The sequence below is a fragment of the Anser cygnoides genome, chromosome 7 (assembly GCF_040182565.1).
Source record: "Anser cygnoides isolate HZ-2024a breed goose chromosome 7, Taihu_goose_T2T_genome, whole genome shotgun sequence".
Taxonomy (NCBI): domain Eukaryota; kingdom Metazoa; phylum Chordata; class Aves; order Anseriformes; family Anatidae; genus Anser; species Anser cygnoides.
In genome coordinates this window covers 25,095,922-25,119,886 of record NC_089879.1, presented here as the reverse complement: position 1 = coordinate 25,119,886, position 23,965 = coordinate 25,095,922, and the positions used below count along the sequence as shown (strand labels likewise).

General features: G+C 51.3%; 1 protein-coding gene across 1 annotated transcript in view; it reads right to left on the bottom strand.

The window, feature by feature from the left end:
* CDH23 (cadherin related 23) overlaps nucleotides 1-23,965 on the bottom strand; it is a 132,401-nt gene that overhangs the window by 82,862 nt on the left and 25,574 nt on the right. The window contains 3 exon segments of the mRNA XM_067000586.1: nucleotides 11,212-11,304; nucleotides 11,495-11,542; nucleotides 12,789-12,931. Coding sequence (XP_066856687.1) covers nucleotides 11,212-11,304; nucleotides 11,495-11,542; nucleotides 12,789-12,931 — 284 coding nt within the window.

The following is a 23,965-nucleotide window of genomic DNA, read 5'->3' as shown; positions in this document are numbered from 1 at the left end:
GGTCCCAGTTGAAAACCAGTGAAACCAGTGCTGGAGGGAGGCAGCAGGAGGGAAGATACAGCACCGCTAGGTTCTGGTAATGAAGGAAAAAAACTGAAGGAAAAAAATAAATACTGAAGTCAAAGGAAAATTTACCTGGGTAAGGATAATGCAGAAACAAATATTCAGGTTGAAGCCCATATGCAGTTATAAAGAAAAAGAGGATTTTTGATAGCTTGACATAGTTCTTGGTCTTTATGTGTTCAACACATGCTTGACCCAAGTCTTAAACAAGAAATGAGAAGCAGAGCATGTTGCCCAAGTCATGACAAGGAGGAGGATCTGGATCAGCTATAGCCAACCCCAAAGAGGCAAGAAAGGCAGCCCCATGGGTGCCCACCTGCTCTGGCACCAGCAGCCCTTCAAGACTCAACAAGCTAACTGATGTTTCGAGAGCACATCTACTTAAAACCAGCTGCACCCGGCTAATATTGTGTGGCCTGAGCCTCAGATGCTGCTCTTTTTCCCATCAGTCAAGCTCAGTGAAGGATTTGCTGTGTGGGTTTTGTTTTGTTTATTACTTCTAATGACTTTCTCATTATCATTTTGCTGTGAAACATAAACGATGGTTATGGGAGAAATCATATTATTTGGATGACTTTATTAAATTAGAGAGCAAATCTGTGTGTATTTCTGGCTCAGGATAAATGCTTGAACTTTGAGAGCCCAAAATGCATTTTCAGATGAAGCCGTTTTAGGGAAGCTCTGGAATCAGCAGCTAAATTTGCCCTCAGCTGCAAGGGAGATGTATGGAGGGGTCAAGCTCAATTTAATCCCCCCACCACCATAGCCATTTAACCAAATCACCAAACCAAACCTCTGCTGCTTCCAGGGCCGGTTAGGAGAAACTTGAGGTTTGAGGAATGTAACAGTGAAATAAAGGAAAAACAGTGCTGAAAAATAATAGTCCTGCCTCGTGGCCCCAGCTCGGGTAGAAATAGAAGCAGATATGCAGAGGGCTAACAGTGCTGGTGCAGGTGATGTGCAGGAACTCGAGCGGCACTGCTTAAAGTATGCGGGGCCGTCTGGCACCTTACCTGCTCCGGGGCTCCTGGAGGACCACCGGCAGGGCTCAGCTGGTGGTGGCAGCGGAAGAAAAGCGTGTGTGAGACAAAGACAGGATGAGAGAGCTGCCGCTAGACTGGTGGAAGAGGTTGCAGACATCCCAGGTTTGCTAATTTGTGAAAGCATCACGGAAGACATGAAGCACGTGAAGTTTCCCATCAAACCGTGAATGTCTGCAACGTTTTCTCCTCCTTTCCATCCACCCAAGCCCGGGAGGGGACCAGAAACCAAATACTTCTTTTCCAGGCATCAAATCAAAGCCCCCCAGCCTTTTCAAACCCATAGCTGCCAGTGGAATAAACCCGTTAAAAAGAACAAACTCCCCTAAGCACACCCGAAGGGAAAAAGGCAATGGGAAATCAACCTGATAAAAGGTCCGTTAAATGAAAGCTCTTTCTTCATGCCAACCCAGAATATACCGCTGGAAACCACAGAGCCTGGTGAAAGAAACAAGGCGCAGGGGCTGGCAGTGAATGATGCCCTGTTCGCACAGCACACCTAGGAAAGGGGCTGCACGACCAAACACGTTGATGAAGAACCGATGTGACACTCTGCTAGCAAACCCCTGTGTCCAGGCACGACATCCTACTTCTTACAACAAAAGGACAGGAATCCTATAAACACGTTTACCCTTTGAAAAACAGCTCTTGACACCAAATCAATGGAAGCAGCCTGCACCCTGTTTCCAAGCGAGGCTGGCAAAGCGCTCACTTCGAGCACAAGGAGAGGTCCGTGTTCTGTACCCCACCTCTCCAATGCCCCAATGCACCTCTCATTGCCCCTTTCCTCCCTGGACACACCACTTTCCAGAAGCTATGGCACCCCATAAAATCCAAACACCCCACCAAAAGACTCTAATGGATGGGAAGACACAAAAAAAGAAAAGCAGCTGTAGCCCACCATTTTTCCCCCCAACTTGTAGAAAGGGAGAAAGAGAAGAGCCAGGGCATGCAAAGCCTTTCAGTTTAATGTATCATGAAAAAAGAAAACTTCTGTCACTGCTTAAAAAGGTTTTTGACAGGTCTTCATTTGTAACCCACAAACAAACGCAGCTTTTCATGCTCCATGGCCTCCGATATTGCTTCACAGCAGACCCGAACCCAAGTTGCCACTGAAAAGACGGAGGAGCGACTGTATTAAAGCAGCTTTCATCAGAGCTTTTGGGTGCACCAGAAATCTTTCATTTCGGGGGCACAATGTGAATAGCTGAAAGCTGCCCCAAAGCATTTCCACAGCCTGGGGTGGACCAGCTCAAGTCAAGCCTAACAAACGAGGCATTAATGTGGAGGACAGAAAGCAATGTTGCCTTGCCCTGATGAAGCATGGGCAGGTGGGACAGCCTCCTCTGGAGAGGTTTCCTCTCCAGGAAGAGAAATGGAAGAGAAAGCCATTTTGTGTGCCATTGGGAAGCTGAAGGACTGCTGCCACTGTGACAGCCCAGGAGATACAGACACCACAACCACTAACTCAGCTTGAGCACTTCAAAAACAGCCACAGAAGCCCTGCCCGAGAATGGGTCCGTGGCTACCTGCTCCAATCTCACCAATTCCTCCTTGTGCATACCTTTACCTTTAGCCAGCATTATTTAAGTTGCTATGTGCCCAAATCCTTCCCTTTTAGAGATTTACAAACCAAGCTGAGCATGGAAATACATTTTTCAGCTGCACAATGCAAGCCAGGCGCTTTTTTTTTTCCTTCTTAATTTTGTGTTAATTTTGGTTCCTCACTTTCTTTCTGCAGAGCTCCCAAGATTTCGTGGCAGCTACTCACTCATCCCTCCTCCCGACAGCGGGCCGGGCGGCCTGGCTGCCACAAAGCCAGGTTTGTCACCAGCCAGAGGAATCCTCTAGAAAGAAAACCTGCAGGAGAGAGATAAGAGGCATCTCCCCTGCTCATCGGAATTCAGGGAAAAGACCAAAACAAATATTAATGAGAGGCACTTAGCTGCGCCCGTTCGGCAATCAATAACGCGCAACAAGGCGCGCCGTGGGGCTGCACGCTTCACGCCGGGGCTGGGGGTCCGAAGCGGAGGGGTCTTCTGCTAATCCCCTCCTCCAGGTCACACCAGCTGCTCTGCAAATCCCCATCCCATCAGCTGTCAGAGAGGCAGGGGACCGGAGCGGTGACAAACACCTCTTCTGGTTGCGTGCGATGATTGCGTTCCTCCAGAAGAGCCAGGTACCTTTTATTGTTGTTGTTAAAATCCAGCCCTTCCAGTTCTCTAAAAATCTGATGGTTTTGTGTGCCCCAGAGCCGTGTGCAGGCGGCATTGTGTCACTGGGAGGGGACAGCTTCCCTCCGACATCCCCCGTGGGGACAGGGTGAGGGAGAGACAGACATGGGGCGATGCTCCCCAACAAGCTGCAGCGACTCATTCGGACTGACCTCCGAAAAGTGTAACTGCAGCTCAGGAACCTGTTTTACCTTTCCCTGCCCATTTTGCACAAAATCCACATTGCTCACACCCCTATAGGGACCACCTCCAACCCCTACCTCACAAGCTGTGGGCACATGGGGGTGGTGAAGGGACAAGGGTGAGGAGGGGAAGTGGCCAGGGAATGCTCTCCCCGCCCGCGCTCCTCCGGCAGGATTCCTGGACCGGCATCCGAGGGCGCTTTGGCGGCTCCCGCGGTGCTGGCTGCGGGAAGAGAATGGCTTTCAGCTCAATTACCCTTCACATTCCGATTCCATAACGCTCCGATGAGGCTTTTTAACCAAAACCCAAAAAAAGCACGCCTGCCGCAGCCCGACCTCAAGCGCGAACGTGCAGAAGGGACGCGGCTCGCCGCCGCCTCCAGGCTGCCCGGCGGTGCCCAGCCTTTCCTGCGAGCCTCCTGCTAGCACCAGGCTCCTTCTTGCCCCTCTTCTGGTCTCCACCTGCCTCCTGAGCTCCCAAATCTGCGAGCACCAGGCTCGCAGGCTCCCCAGAGATGCACATAAGGGGCGAGCACAAAGCACCATCACCACCGCTCGTGGGTCACCACGCACCGTGTCTGTCCCAAGGAGACAGCTCAGCATGACACTACGCTCTGTATTTCAGAGGTGCTTGCAAAAAGACAATAAAACAGTGAAGGATTCACTGCTTCACACACCTAAAAGTGAAAAACAGGTCTTCTAGAAAACCCACTGACCTCCTCCTGGTGCCTTCGGAGCACATCGAAGACATCGTGCCACCATGCCGCAAACCAACCGGGTAAGATGATGGCTAAGGACTGATGCTGAAACACATGCTCCAGAGGAAAAAGGACACCAGCTCCACCCAAAACCACATGGCACACCTGCTTCTTGCTAAATAACCCCCAAAAACGATGCTCTAATCACAGCAGCAAGAGCTACGGGTCCCTTCCCAAGGGACAGGGTCCCTGCCCTGGCAGGAGGGGTGACCAGACACAGCAGACATTTCTCCTGGCCACCAACTTTTCCTTTTCACCCCAATTTAGGGGCAAACCATGCTTTTCAAACCTTCTGTGCAACAAATCCTGAAAAATTAAGAACTTTCTGATTTTTGTCTTGAAACAAAATTGCCTTGGACCCCTAATTATTCATTTTTTCTTGCTGTCTTCATTATTCACACCTACTGACAGAATAAATCAACCACACTTTAAGTTTCAAGATCAATTAATGGTGGAAATTAGGCGATGGCTGCCTAATAGTGATTGAAACTTTTTCCTAGATCAAATTTCTTCCATTTGTAATGCAAATAGTTTGGAACCGATACAAACAGTTCAGTTCACACATAAATATTTAAAAAAAAATACAGAGAGAGGCTGATTTAGCCTATTATTTTATCACAAAGTATGACCAGCGGTAGAAAACTTATTATACATGGCTGTCCCTGACGCATTACAAAATAATAAAACATAAAACGCAATTCTGAAAAAGAAATTGGACTGAATCTATTGCAAGAGCGGTTTTTATCGTCCTCCTTTCGAAGCCCTGTTTCTGCACAGCTTTCCTCTGTGGAAATTCCCCTAATTCCCCAGCAGTATTCCCCTAAATATTTCCGTCTTAATTAAAACCAGCTTTTTTACTGGAAAAAAGTCTTGGCGAGCCTGTCCTGCCAGCTCTAACCACCCCCCTGCCCTAGGTGTGATGGGCGAGGACGCTGGCACGTGCCCACCTTGTGGCTCTGCTGCTGAGCCTAGGTGTTTTGGGGTGGAAAAGAGCAATATTTCCCAAAGGAGCAGCATATGGGGCACGCGTTAACAAATATTTCTGCAGCCAGGCGTGCAGGTGGCTGGCGCAGCCAGCTCTAAGTGGGCTCTTTTCCACCCCTTTCTCCCTTCCCCTGTCCCTTCGCCTACCCCAGCACTGCACCAGTCAGAACAGCACGACTATTTCTAATTTTCGGGCTGCCCCCCCTCGCTGCAGCATCCTTCCAGAGCCAGCCCAAGTTTTGCCTCGTGGAAATGACTGTTATCTCCAGGACACTTTACGCATTACTTCCACGCCATTTGGGGTTTTCCGCCCCAGTGGTTTCTGTTGCGTCTCTCATTTCGCTCCTCGGGCACGTGTTTTAAAGAACCAGGGTCTCCTGTTCAGCCAGACAAGGGATGGGTCTGCCAGAGACTGCGGCTTTCTCCCTCCCCAGGGGATTTCAGGATGTCACCGGCACCCTCTGAGGCTCTCCATCTGGCATCACCGTGCACGCAGCAGCAATAACGACAAAACCTTGCATGACAATGACCTTCAGAGGGGAGGATGCTCCCGGGTCTGAGCACCTGCTCCATCACACGGCACCTTCCTCAGCACAAGCTGTGCCTTACCCAGCACATCACAGCCTGTTCCCCTCAAGCACCTTGCCTCAGTGCCTGCAGAAAGCAGCAGGGAGAAGCCGGTGGGCTTCCAAACGGGTCTTACCTTAAGGAACTGCTAGTATCCAAAAGTCCAAGACAGCCCCCAAACTTCCCTGCACTTTGATGACCCGTTTATATTCTGCGGACAGTGGGTATCTTTCTAAATATTCACAAACTCAACCCAGAGCCAACACACGGGGCATCCCACCCTGGCCATATCCAGGGGCTTGGACCATCATTGGGGTCCTCTGGTCCCCTGCATGCAGGAGCAGCTCAGCTCCTCCCTGCAGGTACAAGCCACCTGCACAGCCTCTCGATCACCGGTGACAAAGGGCACTGCTGCCAAAACCCTGACTTGGACATTTTCTGCACGTAAAGGAACGTTTTCACATTCCTCCTCTGGAAATAGCCCCATCGTGGCGGATCACACGGGCTGGGGTTGAGAGGGGAGGGGAGAAGGCTGGGTTTCTTTGAGGGATATTACTTTCTACCTAGTGATTACGGAGCAGATGAAACCCTCTCAAAAGAGATTATCTCATCCAGCTAAGAGATGGCTTTTTAATAGATGGACAGTACCTCTGCATTTAAGACCGTGGAAGGGAAGGCAGACCCTTCACAACGCGGCTCTGCTTCCACTGGCTTGCTGAGCAAGGCTGGAATGTAATTAAAGGTTGCTCAGAAATAAAATTTTAAAAAAGAGGAAAAACATCAAAACAAACACAAGGTGACCAGATCTCTGAAGCCAGAGAGACAGCACTGCACAAAACTAAAAACTTCATCTCATTTGCCAGAAAATGGCTTGTCCCCCTCCCAGAGCTGTTCTTCAACCCCTGGGCTTCTCAGCATCACCGACCAAGGAGGGCTTCCTCACCTTACACTCATGAGATGTACTTTTCTCAGTAAGCATCCCTGCAAATTCCCTAAATTCACCTCCCTGGGCTGTGCTCATCTCCTCTGTCCATCCTGCACGAGCAAATATTCACTCAACCAAGCGTGCAGCCTTGATGCCCGTTGGCAGAGACCGACTCCCAAAACTCTGTGCAAGAGCCACGGGATGAACCACGTTTCGTGTTCCTACAAAACTCTGTGTGGATGCTTGCCTGCCCAGGAAAGAGAACCAACTCGCTCCTGGCCAATGGCATTTAATGAGCACAGGCCTGAATTATTTACAAATTTACTTGCGTCTCTCTAGGATGTTAAAAAAAAATAAATAAAATAAAAACAAAACCCTGCCATAAATAAATAAATTTGCATAGGAAGTGCTGCGGAGGAGTTCAGTGTGCCTGCGGATTTTGTGCGCACAGAGGTGGCGGAGGGAGGGGAGGGCTGGATTTGGGGGGTAAATTATTCATCGTAAATTATTTGTGCCGTTCTAAAATCCACACAGAAGGGGAAGGGCGTGAGAAGGAAAACAGGGAGAGGGGAGGAGGAAAAAGGAAGGAAAAAAAAAAGAAATGAGGAAGGAAAACATCCAGCAAGGATTGCTTTACAGTATGGTGGGAACATCGTTCTGATCAGTTCTGTTATTATCGCCTTCAATTTAAAGGCTCTTTGTGTAAAAAGGGGGGAGAATAACCCAAAAAGCGTCTGGGCATGCACAAGGCGATGGCCAGTGGGGCTGCAGCAGGAGCTCATGCTCGTCGCAGCTGCTTCGTATGCGCAGCATCAGGCCTCGTAGCCACCACAGCGGTTGTATGAGCCCCTGAAGGCTCCCAGGCAGGATGGCAGGGAAACTGATATAATTACCAACATTATTACCATTAAAGCAAAATAATAATTGTAATTACACAGCCAGGGCTTTGGGAGCTTTTCTCTGGCCCTCCCTGTCCCTGCTCACCACCTCACATGGTTTCGTTCCAGGCTGTGGAATGGGACAGGGCAGGGACAGTCCCCTCCTTTCCTTCCCCTTTCTGCACAATCAAAAAAAACTAAGCACCAAAACCCACACATCATAAAAGTGCTGCTTCCAACATATTAAGGATGGAAACGGCAACTGGTGGCTCCTGAAGGCTCGATCCCAAAGGCCACCCCCCAAGCAGAAGTGACTGCTGCTGACAGCAAGGGCCGCGTGCCTCCCAGTTAAAATTGATGGGGAAATCGGGGCTGAATTCTGAAGATGTGACACCAGCCTTCATATACCTGATGTTGTGTGCTGCCCAGGAACCTCCCTGCCTATTTTTAAGCTCCTTTCCCATAGCCTAACCTCTTCCTGGTGCTTGCATGAGCTCAAGAGAAGCATGTTTAGCCCAGCTCTAAGAAAGAAGGGAGGCTGAGGATGTCCCAGGCCGGAGGACAGCTCTCGCAGCAGCGCCTTGCTACCTTGCTCCGGCAGCAGAGAAGCTCGGAGATGATGTATGGGCATCCCATCCTGAGAGTTAAGTGAGCTCTCTGCTGCTCGTGGAGGCTGCTGATGCTCCAGAGAGAAGGCTGGGGCAGGTTCGAACTTAACCAACGTGCTCAGGATGTGGGGGGAAACAAATCTTTGGGAGGGGGTATGAGGCAGACACCCACTACATAACAGCCTTGTGTTTGAGGGACATCTGCAGGGCCCAAGGGGTGAGGACAGTGGGCACCTGGATGCAGCAGTGCAGGAGATGGGCTTGCAGGGCAGATTGCTCATTTCAAAGGCAGCTCAAGGGCTTCTCGTACTTGGGAGGTGGGATGGGATAACCCAGCAGGTACCCAGGGCCAATGGTCCAGCCCCGTCCCAGCACCAGGAACCACAAAACTGACACAGGGTTCAGCTCTGCTCCACCTAGAATGAGAATCCAGCAAGACCGGGTTCCCTGCAGATCCAGTCAAATGGAAAAACGGATTGGCTAAAGCAGATCAGAGTTGTCAGAGACTGAGGCACGGCCACAACAGCCCGCCGTAGGCTCAGCAAGGCATTGTCCCTCATTTAAAAGCCAAGCTCCAAGACTCCCAAAACCACGGCACCCTAGGGCTGGGGGAGGATGAGATGGGGCATGTAAGAGGCGAAACGCAAGGGCTGCATCCGAGAGGAGACCAAGCCCTGAAGGTCAGAGCAGCGAGCACGCGAGCGGCTAACTAATGTACTACAGCAGCACCACGGGGCACGGGCACCGGCGCACACGTCCTCGCAAACTGGAAAGCCATAAAAGTCTATTACAGCAAATCAAACAGCAGTCAGCATGACAGCCATTAGCCTGAAATGAATACACGAGAACTTAATGAGCTCTGTCGAGGCCAGCTTGGTGAATTAAGTTGCCAAGTCTAGCAGGATTCCCCTTTCTTTACAGACTTGAAAGCGTCCGCGCTGCCTCGTTGCCTCCCGATGCGCGACCGGTGGTGCGCCCTTGCCCAGACGGGGCGGACCATTACACTGGAGCAACCTCTAGGTCCCACAGCAGTCCTTGCTCTGCTATCCCAGGCAGGTGCCAGGGATGTGGTGAGCACAGAGGATGCACAGCATCAGCCCAAGGCGTGAGGAAGCTGCGAGCAGTCCCCGGCATGGGCATCAGGAGCCGCGGCGATGCTGAGGACCCACGGTGAAGCTACGTGCAATCACCCCCAGCTTGTGCTGGAGAAGAACAACCTGAGCCCCAGTAATTCACGTTCTCAAATCAAGCGGACTGCGTGAAACGCCGGGACGGGTGTTTAGAGGCAGGCTTGTTTTTAAAGGTCAGTTTACTTCATGTTCCATTTATTTATGCGCACTCTTCTTTCTGACTTTCCCCCGCGCCACACAATAGCAGCGAGGTTTAAATAGCCTTTCTGTTGCTGCTCCATTAGCTAGGACAACTGCAAATCGATACAGCCATTTATTTCAAAATTAAAAAGAGAAAAACCCTCATTAGCTGCCAATTCCGCACAGAGCCAGCCTATGCAAAACCGTGCGAGCGCTTCTGCTGGCCTCTGCTCCGTCCCCAGGGTCCCGGCCCTGCTTATTCATTAGCCACAGGCCTTCCAGCTCGGGCTGGGAGGTCTCTGAGATGGATTCGGATATTCAAACCCCTGCTGCTCAGCTCTTGGAGCATGGGGACAGCCTTGGGACAGTGTCATCCCCTACTGTGACCCGCTCTCAGCACTCCACCAAGCTCCAGCAGCATGCACACCTCGGTACCACGCCACCTCCTGCTTGAATTCGAAGCCAACAGGCATTTCTTCCTTGAGGACTGAAGAGAAAACAGTCCTGCCTGTCTCTCTCATGAGCTGCAGCCCTCGGAGTGTCCTCTGGAGCAGGACAGGGCCATCCATGCCCTGCTCTCGCAGAGCCTGCCGAGGCAGTGCTGCCTCCCCGGCAGAGGAGCAGAAGCGCCTCCAGGACGCCGGCTGAGCAACGAGTTCGTGGCTCATTGCCTCTGATCGGTGCCCTTGCTTAAAGATCACGGATGGAAACCGGGAGCTGGCACACGATGCCTTGTAATTAGATTAGGCCGACCTCCAAAACAGCGCGACTCTGAAGGCCGGGCGGACGAGCGGGGGGATGCACAGGAGGGCTGCTTTGGGGCTCGGCCCCTTCTTGATTTATTTATTTTCTGGATATGTCACCTGCCCAAAATTCCCTATCCCCAGCCAGCCTTAACTCCCAGCACTGGATCTTTGCCCTCCAAGCTCCCCATGCTTGATGCAGGCTGGCACGTGGAAGGCTTACGGCTCACAACATCAGCTTTTTAAGGGAAGGGAAGGGAGAAAAGAGGGGCACCTGTGAGCATCTGGAGGGCTGAGCAGAAAGCTGAGAGCAAGGGACAGCTTTTGCCAAGTCATTTCTGCACCGTCCCCATGTCGAGGAGGAGCAGAAATGACTCCGAGCCCGTGTCACCCTGAGAGGGGGTTCGGGTGACTCCTGGCTCAATCATCACGAGCAGGCCGACGAAGAGGGCTCATTCCCACAGCAAAGGGACAGAGAAAGATCAAAGCCATGTCCAGGACATGAAACGCTCTCTTTCAAACACAACTCCCTGAGCTTGTTGTCCTCCTGCTAGCACCAGCAACCCCCTCTCACTGCACGTCTTAAATTCACATCGGGCCTGCGAGTCCATGAGGTACTTCTGCCGGGCTGAGCTCTAGGTGCTCTCCCTGATGGCACGGTTCGGTGCCAGCACAAAAACTGAGAGCAGCAAAGGGCTGTGGAAACTATCCCTGGAGACATTTAACACTCAGGCCGCAGGGAACCTGATCCCACACCAAATTCTCTCTACTTAAACAGGAGGCCGGGCGACCTGCTGCGGCCCCTTCCTGCTGACACCACTCCGGGGCTCCACGGCCCACGTCCTGCTGCAGACACCCCAAACCAGCCTCGCTTCGCCCCCTCTTGCCCCACGGGGCCGGGATGCCGAGCAGTGCCTACCTCGGGGATGCGGACACTGTAGGGCTGGTTGTGGAAGCGTGGCGCGTTGTCGTTCACATCTCCCACCTGGATGTTGACCGTCCCCTTGATCACCTGTGGTAGGGAGCAGGCATCAGCTTCGTGCATGGATTTAGGAGCCGAAGCAAGCCTCGTGGCTGCTTGCCCTGGCTTCAGCTCGAGGTTTGCTGCCTCACCGGGGGTGCTGCCCCCAGCCCGCCGTGACCCATCCTCCCCGCTCCCCTCCGCCCGTGCTGCAGACCATGAAATGAGAAGTCACACTTACCCCCTGGCTGTCGCTGACGGAAAATTCAACCGTGAATTCCGACTTGGTCTGAAAGGGAAGGAGAAGGCAAACATGTAATTAAAGATACCGGCGCGTTTATCTGCAGATGGCAGGCTAGGGACTTTTAGCCAATGTTATTACATGCAAAATGCTTTCAGGACCTTCAAAAAGAAGAGAAGGGGCGCTTGAGTGCAATTACCTACGTCGAGGATAAATGCCGAGAAACACGACTGCCAGCAGGGCTCCAGCAGATCCGCTGGCAGGGAGAAGTGCCCTGCCCTGGGTGGGGAAGGTGCAGGCAGTGGGAACCGGCTCGCCAGCCTGCAGCTCAGCTCCTTGAGCATCACTGCTGTTTTCCCAACGTTACCTGCCCCCCCCCAGCAGTTCCTGGGATATCGCATCACTGGGATGAGCCCAGGGGGTACAGCAGGAATGGACAGAAATCCATTAAACCCATCAAATTATCCCTGTGCAGGCTTCTGCACCCCTTGTTGCTTTACCTAATTTATCGGCTTGCTCTGAACTTGTGATATATTAAAGTCACAAGTGCTGGGGTGAGAGACGTGTGGGTGAGGGGGGAAAATCTGGGTGTCAGCCTTCCCTAGGCGCCATTGGAGCAGGAGGCACAGGTCAGCCCCTGTGTCCAGGACATCCCACCATAGGAAGGGACAGAGTGGCAGGGAAGAAAGGAAGAATGGGAGAGAAAGCATCCTGTGGGGCATTTGATTTTAAGAACAATATAACCAGAGAAGGCTGCCACATGCTAATTTTTGTCCACACCCTTCGTTGTGGATGTACTTTTTAGGCTCAAGGTTGTTTATCCTTTTTCTTCCTTTTTTTTTTTTACAAGCTGTTTTTCTTCTAATCTATGTGTGAGTGAAAAGTCTTACAAAACAGTTTTGCCTCTATGCATTTGGCTCCTTCCTCTTTGCTCTATTTTCCTGCATCATTTATCACACCGTGATTCCCTCTGCCTTTTCAAGCCTCTCTTTCTCCCCACACACTCACTTTTCCCCACGTCGCACAAGAACTGACCTCTTCCTTTTTTTTTCCCCACCACTTTTATTGGATGGCTTTCTGTGCCCAGGCTTCTCGACAGCCCTTCTCTTGTGCCCTGCCTGTACCTCCAGCAAGAGGCACAAAAATCTGTTCATCACCCTCCTCACCTCAAGGCTGTTGCTGTATTTATTGGGAAGCAACGAGCATTTGGATAAGGTTGGAAAGCCCAAATAAATAGGGATAATTCACCTCTTCCCATATAGTTTTGAATGTTGTTGGCCGTGAGCAGTGTTACCTCTCTGTCCAGGGGCTGCCTGAGCCAGACGACGCCGGTTACGCTCTCCACAGCGAAGAACCTGCTGGCCTCCTCCCCGACCACCCCAAACACCAGCGGGTCGTTGTCCAGGTCCCGGGCCAGCAGCTGGGTCACCGAGGAGCCTGGCAGAGATGGGGGGGGAGAAGAAAACAGCAGTGAAAAGGTCTCAGCTTGTACCCAGAGAGGTTTGGGTGTCGGGAAGAACTTCTTCATGGAGAGCCCCAGGGAGCAGAGGGGTCCCCATCCCATGGGTGTCCAAGAGACACGGGGACAAGTGGTGGGACTCGGTGGATGGACTTGGTGGCCCTGAAGGTCTCTTCCAGGAGGATTTTATGGTCTGCAAGGCCAACTGCTGCAGCATCTCCCTTGGCTCCATCAAGCCCTCCTCCTGTACTGAGGACCACCACCAGCTTTTCCCAGACCTTGTTTTAAGCCATCTCACCATGGATGGTGAAAAACAAAGGCAAGACTCCACCTTCCCCAGGGTGGACATGTCACCAGTAAGCACCAGTATCCACCAGTGTGGGGGAACTGCCCCACCATGATCTCCTGCACCCCCCTCTCCAGCACCCAGAGCACCTCCTGCCCTGCTCCTTCTCCCACCTTGCTGTACCTCACACATTTTTCCCTCTCCCTCCTCCCCTGCAGAGCATTTCTGCCCTTCACAGGGTCAAAACCTAGCTATGGCCACCCAACACACCCACGATCCCCTCTTTGGCAGCATGAGGGCACCCCACAACCCCAAATATCTGGCTGAGAAGAAGGGTGACCTGCTGGTACTGATGCTGAATCCATCTCGGAGCAGGAGGGAAGCTCAGCACCACAGCGAGCCGAGCGACCCAAGCAATTACAGACCGCTCGGTCCAACATCAATCACGGCAAAAATAATGGAAAAACTGATACGAGGTTCCATTAATAAAGAATTAAATGGTAGAACATAATTAATGCCAGTCAACACCGTTTTATGGAAAATAGGCCTTGTCAAACAAACCTGATTTTATTCTTTGATGAGATTACAATTTTGGCAGATAAAGGTAACTGCGAAGAAGTAATAGACTTTTGTAAGACATTTGACTCGGTGCTGCGTGACTTTCTGATTAAAAATTTAGCACTGAGGACACCCGGCAGGTGCCAGGGCCACCGGCCACGGACAGGGGACATCCGAGCACGACACAAAATTGCTGCTGGCACAAATTTGGGTGACACCAACATTGACAGCATGGCAAACAGCAGGGAGGACCGAGCAGCCAGGTGAAGCTCTTGGCAATGTGCACCCGCTTGGTTGAACAAGCAAATATTTTCGTGACCCTACTCCAAACACCCTCAAAAAAAGGCTGGTGGTCAAGGAGAGTGTCCCAAAAGCAGCTGTTCTGGCAGCAGCTGTGGGTCTGAGCGTGCAAGGAGCAACTTCCACGCGATGCTTCTTCGGCACTCACCCAAAGGAGGAGTGACCTGAGGGTTATCTAGCTGCCACTGCCAAGACAAGGGCTCTGCAAGCTGTTCAGCTGGCCAGGGCATCTTCAGGACCAGATCCAAGGGGAAGCCAAGAGGTTTTGGGAACTGGTAAAATGCTTTACCGTTAAAAGGGCTTTAAAAGCTGGAACTGCTTCGCTTATGACAAAGAGGGAGGTGACTCAGGCTGTCTCGAGTACATCCACGATGAGGACAAATGTAACGCAGATGGCTACTTCAGGGCAAGAGAGCACAGCAAGACCCAGCACCCACAAGGAGACAGATTTTCATCAGGAGAACAAATATAAATCGTCTTAGAAAAAGGGACTACAGTTAACCAGGTGGAAAAGAAAAAAAAAAATCCCTTTCAGCCACACCGGTACAATGTGGTGATGGGTCACGATCAAAAGCATTTTGGATGAAGACCCTAGAGCAAGAGTCCTTATCTGAGCCTCTGCGATCAGGAGGTTCATCCGCAATGTCCTCGCCTCTTTGGTGACTGCAAGTGTAAAGAGATGAGAGGTGACCCTACACCTTCCCGAACCTCAAAGCCTTGACGTGAAACAAGAGCCGAGCTTGGTTTTATTCCAGAGGACGTCTGAAACCATCTTCAGCAAAGGTTTCTTTGCCCTAGGAAATGGGCAAGGCTGTGACCATGCACATGACAGCAACAGCCAGTAACAAGGATGAGATGAATCCAGTGTCATTCTTTTCTGTTCTGCCAAATATAAGGGGAGAAACTGACTTTTCCCCTTTACACCTTATACAAGAACAGGGTATTTGCAATTCGAGGGAGCTGCCTGTGCTCCCCTCCCCTGCTTCAACCCCCCCCCCAAAGGTCTCAGTTGTGAAACAACAGAAGGAAAAAGCTGTTAAAAATCCTGCTGAATAGCAAAACCCCGTCCCACCCCATTCTAATCACAGCCGCATTCACGGTTTGTGCGCTGCACGCCCGCTCACAGGCACACACAAAAAAATAATCAGCCGGCAAACGAGTGCTTAACTCTTCTTTGTCTCTGCATTACGGATACCTTCAGCTGGCAGGACATTTAGCTCCCATTTTTAGGGTAACCCGGGGAAGGACACAAGGCATTTCTGGGCTGGGTGCCCCTCGCCACCTGCATCCCCTGCTCCATCAGGCTGCGGATGCGCAGGGGCAGCGCCCCGTGGCGCAGCTCGTCGGGCTCGGCTGCTCCACTCCAGGCGGACTGAGCCAAGGGCAAAAAGAGGAAAGGCACAGACACGAGGATCAAGGAGAGCCTATTTCCTTCCTGACTTTTATTTTTAGTTGATAGGAGTAAGAAACTTCATTAGGACATAAATAGGGTAACTCGGAAGGCAAGTGTAAGCTTCGTGTTTTCCTGTCTCGCAGAAGGATCCTATTTTGAACAAATCCTCTGAAAATTAATGGCTATTCTCATTCCCACCCTGTCCATCACCATCCAAAACTTAGCAGCACCTCCCAGCTCATTACAGAGAAAAGAGAGCCATAAACACAGATCAAAATAAATTAAACAGAAGGAAATGAGAAACAGACCCCCGAAATAAGACTTCACCATCGCTTTGTCATTTGTTATTCTGATTTTTGCATATTTTTGCAGACTTTGCCCCAGGAGGACGCTAAGTTTAGGCTCATGGTGCAAGGCAGGTGTTCACGCTGGGCTCCTCTTCCAGCGAGACAACGCAGGAATTGATAAAGGATTGCAAATAGAGGTGCCTGCACCATCAGGAAATAACAGCACAAAAAAGAGGGCCCTCCTCAGACAGGGCATACAGAGCCCAAGGAGCGCTGCGTTGTCCAGAAACCCCTTTTGGGGCATTAACAAAGGAAAAATAGCTCGCCCGGGCTGTCCCCAGGGCTGTGCAGAGGATGCTGCGGCTGCCACGAACCTGAGCACCGACCCGACACAGGCAAGGGTCGAGGAAACAGGGACAAATTATCCTTTTGCAGTGCAAAGTTATAGGCTCCATTTGTTTCCCCTCAGGAATCAGACAGGGCAGTTAAGTGTCTTGATTCCAGCGGATAATCACAATTTATCTTGTCTCCTTTTGCTCCCTTTCTCTCAATCACAGCTACTTCTCTCACTTTCTCACACATACACAGATTTGCTTCCTTTTCCATGTCTTGAACTTTGATTGACCTCAGGGGCTTTTTTTGTTTGTTTTTACCTCTTGTTTTATTCCTGCTAGGATTTTTTTAATTATTATTTTTAAATTTTAATTATTTTTTTTTTTTTTAGGTTTGGCTGCTTTATGAGGCGTACTTTTACCCCCAAAACAGATCTCTAGCCTCAGCATCTTGCTTTCAGCTGCCTACCCATACATATTTCCTGCACCAATGTCACCTCATCAGCTTTGATTTCAAGAAGAGGATGCAAAAGGAGAGGAAACAAACTCTCCAGGAGCATCCTGAGCTGCTGGGGTTTTGGGAAAAGCTGAGCCCCAGGGCCAGAGAGGACGAAGGAGAGCTACAAGTGCAGCTGTCAGAGCAAGATGCTGACAGCCTGCACAGGGCACGGTGGAGAGCGCCGGGATGCAACAGGTTTCTAATTAGTCCCTTAATAAGATGCTCTCTTAAAAGGTCTGATCCGTACCCAACTGGAGTTAATGGGAATCTCTCCGCTGACTGAGCTGGCTCTGGGGCTCAGGACTTCAGGCATCAGCTGCACTTTAATATTAAAAGCATTTTAATCCCTGCTTTGAAACCAGTGCCTGCTTCTCCTCAGCAGCTGCCACATTGTTCCTCCGCTCCTGGTCTCCTGCCACTGCCACCTTTGCTCCCCCTCCTTCCTGGAAGGGACACGGGACAATCACTTGCCCCAGCCCCAGCTCCTCTTGCCCCAGTTGCCCCAGTGCAGGCGTCCCCAATTAGCCCAGTTGTTCACAGCGGGCTGCCCTCTGATGTGCTCCGTGGCAGCACTTGATGGATCTGATCTTGAAATTCAAGCCCTGTTCTTCTCATCCGTCACCTCCTCCCTTTTCTTTGCCTGCAATTCATTTTCTCTTTCACCTTTCAGAAAAAAAAATAAATGAGAAAAAAAAGCCCTTCCATGATGTTTTCCTAAAAATTTTCTTTTTTTGCAAAGAAAAGATGAAATGCCAATATTTCTGTGCTGCTGAGCAATCCTACGACATGCCACCTTTGCACAATGCGAGGGAGAGAAAGGACGGTGACTCCCTAGCAAAGCAAATAAAGGAAGATGCAGTTCCAGGCGGGAGGCCACAGCAAGTGTGAGCTGCTCCTGTGTTTGGGACGAGGTTTCATCGCGTCCCCAGGAGGGGACACGGCACACATGGGAGACCCTGAACCGGCATGACGCAAGCCTGGGCGCAGCACAGGTGGCTGGAAGAAGAAAGTGACCAAAGAATAATCAGGATAAGGACATCTTTTTGTAGGAATCACATCTCTACATCCTGATTCCTGCCTTCTTCCAGGGCCATGGGTGGCGCAGAAGATGTGGGCACCCGGAGCCTGGCATACGGGAGAGGAAGGAGCTCATTGCGGAGGTGACAGAGAGGAGAGGGAAAACAGATCTGTGCAGTCACTGCCATTTCTGAGCGATTTTATCACGCTGGGAGGTGAAAGGCACGGAGGAGAGAATGTTTCCTAGCTCCTCAGGTGCTCAAAGGCAGAGCGGGAGGCAGAGCCTGTAATTTCTCTGCTGCATTTAGTTATTTTAAGCGGGGAGCCGGTGTCGAGGTGGCATCCATAAACAGACACGACAGCCTCAGAAAGAGGCACTGCTGTTCCCCCAGCTCTTAGAGATGTCTGAAGGGATGCTTAAAGCTGTTTAAAAGGAAGAGTGCTCCAGGTGCACCTGGCAGAGCCGAGCACTCCCATCAAGAGGAGCGATAACAGAGGACTTACTTGGTTATTTACCCAACACTGGTTAACTTTACAAGGAAATAGGAGGGGAAAAAAAAAAAAGCAACCAATGGTATATTGAACTTTCTTGACACTACCACGAAAGCAAAAAGACTACCTGAGGCTATCCCTGTAGACACCAAGCACATGGGCAGGCAGAGAGGCTGCATCCATCCCTCCAGCTAAAACCAACCCCTGCAGCCACACGACCAGGGCAGGCAGACATCCACCCCCATCAACCTTCAGGCAGGTCTTAGAGCAGCACAGACACCGAGCAAGATCTCCCTAACTAGTCTAAAAACCCATGCCCTCATGCTGGTGGGAACTGCCTGGAGAAAAGGGGAGAAGATGCTCCTGGCTGTCCTTCCTCCCTGCCCATTCCTGGGGACATGCAAAACCCACAGCCTGGGACAAAAAGCACTGGCAGCTTGCAAAAGCCCCAAGGACTTTTGTTTCCTGTTGCTTGTAAAGGAATGGGGTGTATTAGCACAAAAGAGGTGAAGTAAATGCAATTGCATCAATAAAACAGGAGAGCAAACTCACAAAAGAAACACTTGTAAAAGGACAAGTCCAGGTCTGTCAAGATATTCCCAGCGTAAGAAGGGTTCCCACACAAAAAAAGCCCTCTTCAAAATAATTTCCTCTCCACGCTGCCTGGGAGCCTCATAATTACTAACAATGATCACAGACCCATTCATTTTATCCCAAAATTAATATATCACGCTCAGAATGATATCGCATTAATTTATCACAAGATTTATGAAACTTGTACTTTTTTCTAATGAGATTTATGCAAATTCCGCTCCATCCATTGTTTGAACCAGGAAAAAAAAATTAAGAAAAAAGTTCTGTTCGGGAAGCTGCTCTGTCCAAAAGTCTCCTTCCCTTTTTTTGATCTCTGTCCACCCCCATGGCAGGGCAGGGGATGCTCAGGGGCAGGGTACCACCTTTTCCCGAAGCAGCCCAGAGCACCCTCATGGCAGGCTGCAAGGTTTGCAGGTGAGCTGATGATTCAAGGCACTTCAGAGGGATGTTTGAAACTAATTTTAAAGGAAATGAGCTGGCGGTTTGCTTGCACCTCGGAGAAGGGTCAGGGAACAGGAGGAGAAGCAGGGAGCTGGGAAATTAAAGCCCTCGTGTTTTCCAGAGTTAAAAGGGATGGTGGAAAAAACAAAATATCCGACACAGCCTCGCTCCTCTCGGCGTAACGTGGCTGCTAGCAGCTATTTGAGACGCACGGACAGGGGTGGGAGGAGACGGGAGGAACTGGAACAGCAAAGGAAAACATAAATCTGAGGTTAGCAGAAACTTCCCAGCAATGAAATCCACTGAGGTGTTAAATAATGGCAAAGAGCCCCAGCAGCGCCTGGGGCTTTTAAAACTGGCCTGGAAATGATGCTCCAGAAACAATCCTGGAAGGGCCCCAGAGACGCGGAGGAGATGAGCCAGCAGCCATCCAAAACCCAATTTTAGCAGCTCTGGGGAGCCGGCAGGAGAGAATGTCGGCCCAGCAACAGGATCCACGGGAAGAGCAAAACTCCCTCTGCTAGGGTCAGAGCACCACCTGAGAGGTCTCCCAGGAGATCTCCCTGCCAGGCTGGGAACACCAAGAGGGAAACGCTTGGCCCTGCAGATCCTTCTCCTGAATTTGGCAGGCAAGGGGGGGGAATTGCCCGAAACCACGTCTGCTCCCCTGGAGAAAGGGTTCAGCCTGGTGCTGAGCTCATTTGAAGGGGCTGGAGCCAGCTACCCAGGGAAAAACCACCTGGGGAACAAAAAGACGACAAGTCCTCCACCTGTAGAGGCAAACCCGTTCCCTCCGCACCCCGCTCCCGAGCATCTCCCCGAGCACAGCACCACGCCGCATCGTGCCCGTCCCCGCAGCGCCCCGTGTGCATCCCCGCACCTTCCTCAAGGAAAACCTAGCTAATGCAGTCTTGATTAACATTTCTGACACAAAGTTTAAACCCTAAATCCATAGGATATCCTTTTCTAATTAATTTTTGAAGTAAGAAGCAGCTCAGAAAGTCTAAGGAATATTTCCTTTGTTCCTCCCTGCCTTCTCCTGACCTCCCCCCTCCCTCCGAAAAGAAAAGAGTTCAGTTTCCAATTAATTAAACAACCGTAGATCAAAGGATACTCTGTCACAGGTGCCAGCACGGGGGAAATGCCACCCAGTTCTCCTCTGTGTGACCATCACAGCACGCAGAGCATCAGGCAGGAAAACAACTTGGTGGTGGTGGGGAGACCTTCGCCCTCACCCTGCCGTCCCATCTGGGCACTGGACGAGCTCCATGTCCGAGGTGGAGAGCACAGGGGGCTCTTAGGACCCCCGGTCACCGAGGAGACATTAAGCCATGCCCCCCATGCCCACAAAACCCCCTCACACTGTTTCCCTGCCATATCAGAAAGGCCCACGGGATGCCAGCACCCACCTGCATCGCACCTGCATCAGAGCACAGCATCCCCTTCCCCAAACACCATTTCAGAGGGCAGCTGCTTGAGGCACCAACACCTGCCTCAATGGCCAGCTTTTAGAAGACCAAGTATCTCCAAAAAAAGGCTGTGTCCACAGATGTGTGCCCAATTAACCCCCCAACCAACCCACCAGAGCATCAAAGTTTTTAGCAGGACCTGCTCCAGCCGCTGCTCCAATTCCCACCGACTTCAGCCCCTCTGACATCCCCAGCAAGAATTGCCTTCCCATCATGACTAATGTTAGTACAGCATCACTCGGCTTCCAGAAAAGGGAAAACATCCGTGGAAGTGACACAGGCTGACCGACAAGCACAGAGACCACAGAGCAGCACCACGGTGTCGGGGTCAGTCCCGTTTGGGGAGCAGAGGGCTGCTTTCCTAAGCAGAGCAGGGCACGCCTGCTTTCTGACACCAGCTGGAGAGAGGAGAGGTAACGAGAGACTCCTGACCCTGCCAGAGAAACCGTGGCACCGTGCAAAGAGCGTGACAGGCCAAAACCAGAAGGAAAACAGAAGGCGACCTGTTGCAAAACCCCCTTCTGGCTACGGGGAGGCACCTTGTATAAACCCAAGCAGGAACAAGGATGCTGAGCCAGCTGAAGCAGGCATTAAGCAGCAGCCCCGAGCCCATCGCCTCTCTTTGGCCACTCCAAGCCTTCTAGAGACACATCTGGGTGCACAGGAGAAAAGCAGGCCCCCAGAAGCCTAGCTGATGAGGTGTGTTGCTATTTGGGGTAAATAAATGATTTACGGGTAAGGCGACACATGGGGTGCTTTGCATCTCACCCAGATAAGGCAACACAGCTTTGCATTAATTAGGAAAGAGAGGCTGCTCTCCAATTAACATGAGGTCAGAGATAAAGCTCGTTAGATGGCAGTGCCTACAGATGAGGCCCTAGGATGCCTCCGACACCAAGCAGGGCTGGACCAGAACAGCACCACAGCCATGATGGCAATGCAAACATCAGCACCAAACTGCTCTGCCAAGAGCACATGGGGACAACAGGGGGCAGCCAGGGTGTAAAATGGCACCTCCAAGACGGCACAGACCCCAGCACCCCTCCCGTTAGGCTGATCAGGATGGATAGGGACAAGAAAAAACCTGTCAGCAACTTCTACTTGAGCAAGGGAACTTCGAGCGGGATTCATTCACGTCTTGTTTGAAATCTCATCTGTGCCTTACAAAAGATGAGATGAAGCATCCCCGAGGCGCTCAAGCTCTCTGGGAACACAAAACGCTCAGTGCTCCAGCTTGCTGATGGCCCAGCTGTTCTGCTCCCTGAATGCTTCAGGGGGATAAATGGATGCAGACATCCTGATCCCAAGCATTGCTGGATACCTTGCTCCAGCATGTTTTCGTATGCATGTCAAAGTGACCCCAGAATGCTCAAGAGAAAATTTAGGAGTCCTGCTGACTGGCTGAAGCCAGAAGGAGACAGTGCCAGTGGTCAGGTTTTTGTCTGCAGACTTCAGATCCATAAGCAAACTGGCCTTGAACTGCCACCGTAACTCTCTGAGGTTTCAAAACCTGCGTCGAGTGATGGATTCCGCCTCATTGTAATGGAGATGCGGCAAAATCCCTCCTGATTTATCTCTCGAGTTGAGTTAGCACCTCTCAGTCTCCAAGGCATGGCCTCAGTAAGAGCAAAACTAGAGAGCTGGGCCAGGACATTGATGCCCAGAACAGCCAATTTTAGAATCACAGAATCATTAAGGTTGGAAATGACCTCCAAGATCATCTGGTCCAACCATCCCCCTACCACCAATAGGTTGCATTCCCCATTCCTCTCGCCCCCGAAAAGCAAATAAATCCCTTAAGAGACCCAAGACAAACCAGGAGCTGGTTGGAAGACTCCACCAAGGCAACAGCCTGGGTATATGCAAGACATTCAAACTCAAATCCACCTTCCCCCAGCTCAACCCAGCCCCTTGGGGATGGCAACAACTCCCCAGTCCTACCCGGAGCTCTTCCCCGCACACCTCCCTCCCAAATGCCACGGAGAAGGTGGGGAGAGACTTGGCAGGCAGTGCCTGGGTATCCGAGGCACAAGCTTATCTGCCTCCCCGCCACAGCGCCGCAGCAAATTGCTTGTTGATAAATGAGGCTATTTAGGAGCGGGTGATGCCAGCGTTAGGGTTATTAATGACGCCGACGCGCGGAGACATTTGAGAGCGGCCCCATGTCCCATTGTCCTCGCTCGCATGAGTAATGGGGCACTTCAGCTACGGGGCTTCAAACCCAGCTGGGGCTGTGCAACAACAGAAACAAAGTAGGACTGAGGGAAATGGATGGGGCACGCTGGACCGACGACTCTCACGCACCGATAAAACCAAGCTCTGGTTGGGCAGAGCTCCAGGCTTCAGCTGACGTTAGGTCTGGAGCATTCCCCCTTCCCAACCACCAAAAAACTCTTCCACTCTCCCCAGGCAGCCACAACACAACCCACAGCATCCCATTCTCCCATCCTACACCACAAACCCACCCTAATGACACGCCAAAGTCAAGCCCCAGCTGCCCAAACCGGAGGAAGCAACACGTGGCACACCACGGAGCACGGTGAGGGTGATATTTGCTGAAGCCTGGGAGACTTGCATGGGGCCACGGCCTCACTTTGCACGTCACAGATGCCTAAACGCGGCCAGGAGAGCAATGAGTGGGAAATAAAGAGGCTGTTTGGTGCAAGAGGAAACCTCGGAGCAGAGCTCTGCAGTCGCTGGCGGGAGCGCAAGGCAGAGCGCACAAGCACACAGCTGTAAATTTGTTTCCGAGTTAATATACCCACGAGTGTTTTTCTTTTCCTATGAAGGCACACTCTTCTGCAAACAAACATCTGGAGATCGCCGCTACAGCTGGACAATTATCCCCAGTGACTAGAGCATTCAATTAATTTAGCCTTTCTCATTTGCGAGTCTCCTGCAAATCTCAGCCTACTTGCAGACATTTATTTGTTATTTGGATATATTCAGCGAATGGCTTATTAAAAACATATTTCAGGCAAAGGATCTCTTGCTAAGTGCTCCTACGACTGCTGGCAACTGCCTGCTCGCGGCACGCACACGGTCACTGCGGTCACAGGGGAGCACCGCGCGTCGTGATGGAGAGCTCCGCGCCGCCAGCAACAGCTTCCCGGGGCTCTGCGGAAGCACCTGCACGAAAACACAGCCTCCTGCAAACACAGAGCACACGGCCTGCCTGAATTTCCCTAAAAAACACAGAACAACTTGCACAGAAGTTGTCATGAACAGACTGAGAGCAGAGGCGAACACCCAAATTAAATGACTTTGTGCAAAAACATCTCTTGGTAGCTTCCACAACATCTCGTGAGCATCCACGTGGCTCCTTTTTCCCTGTGTTTCGTCTC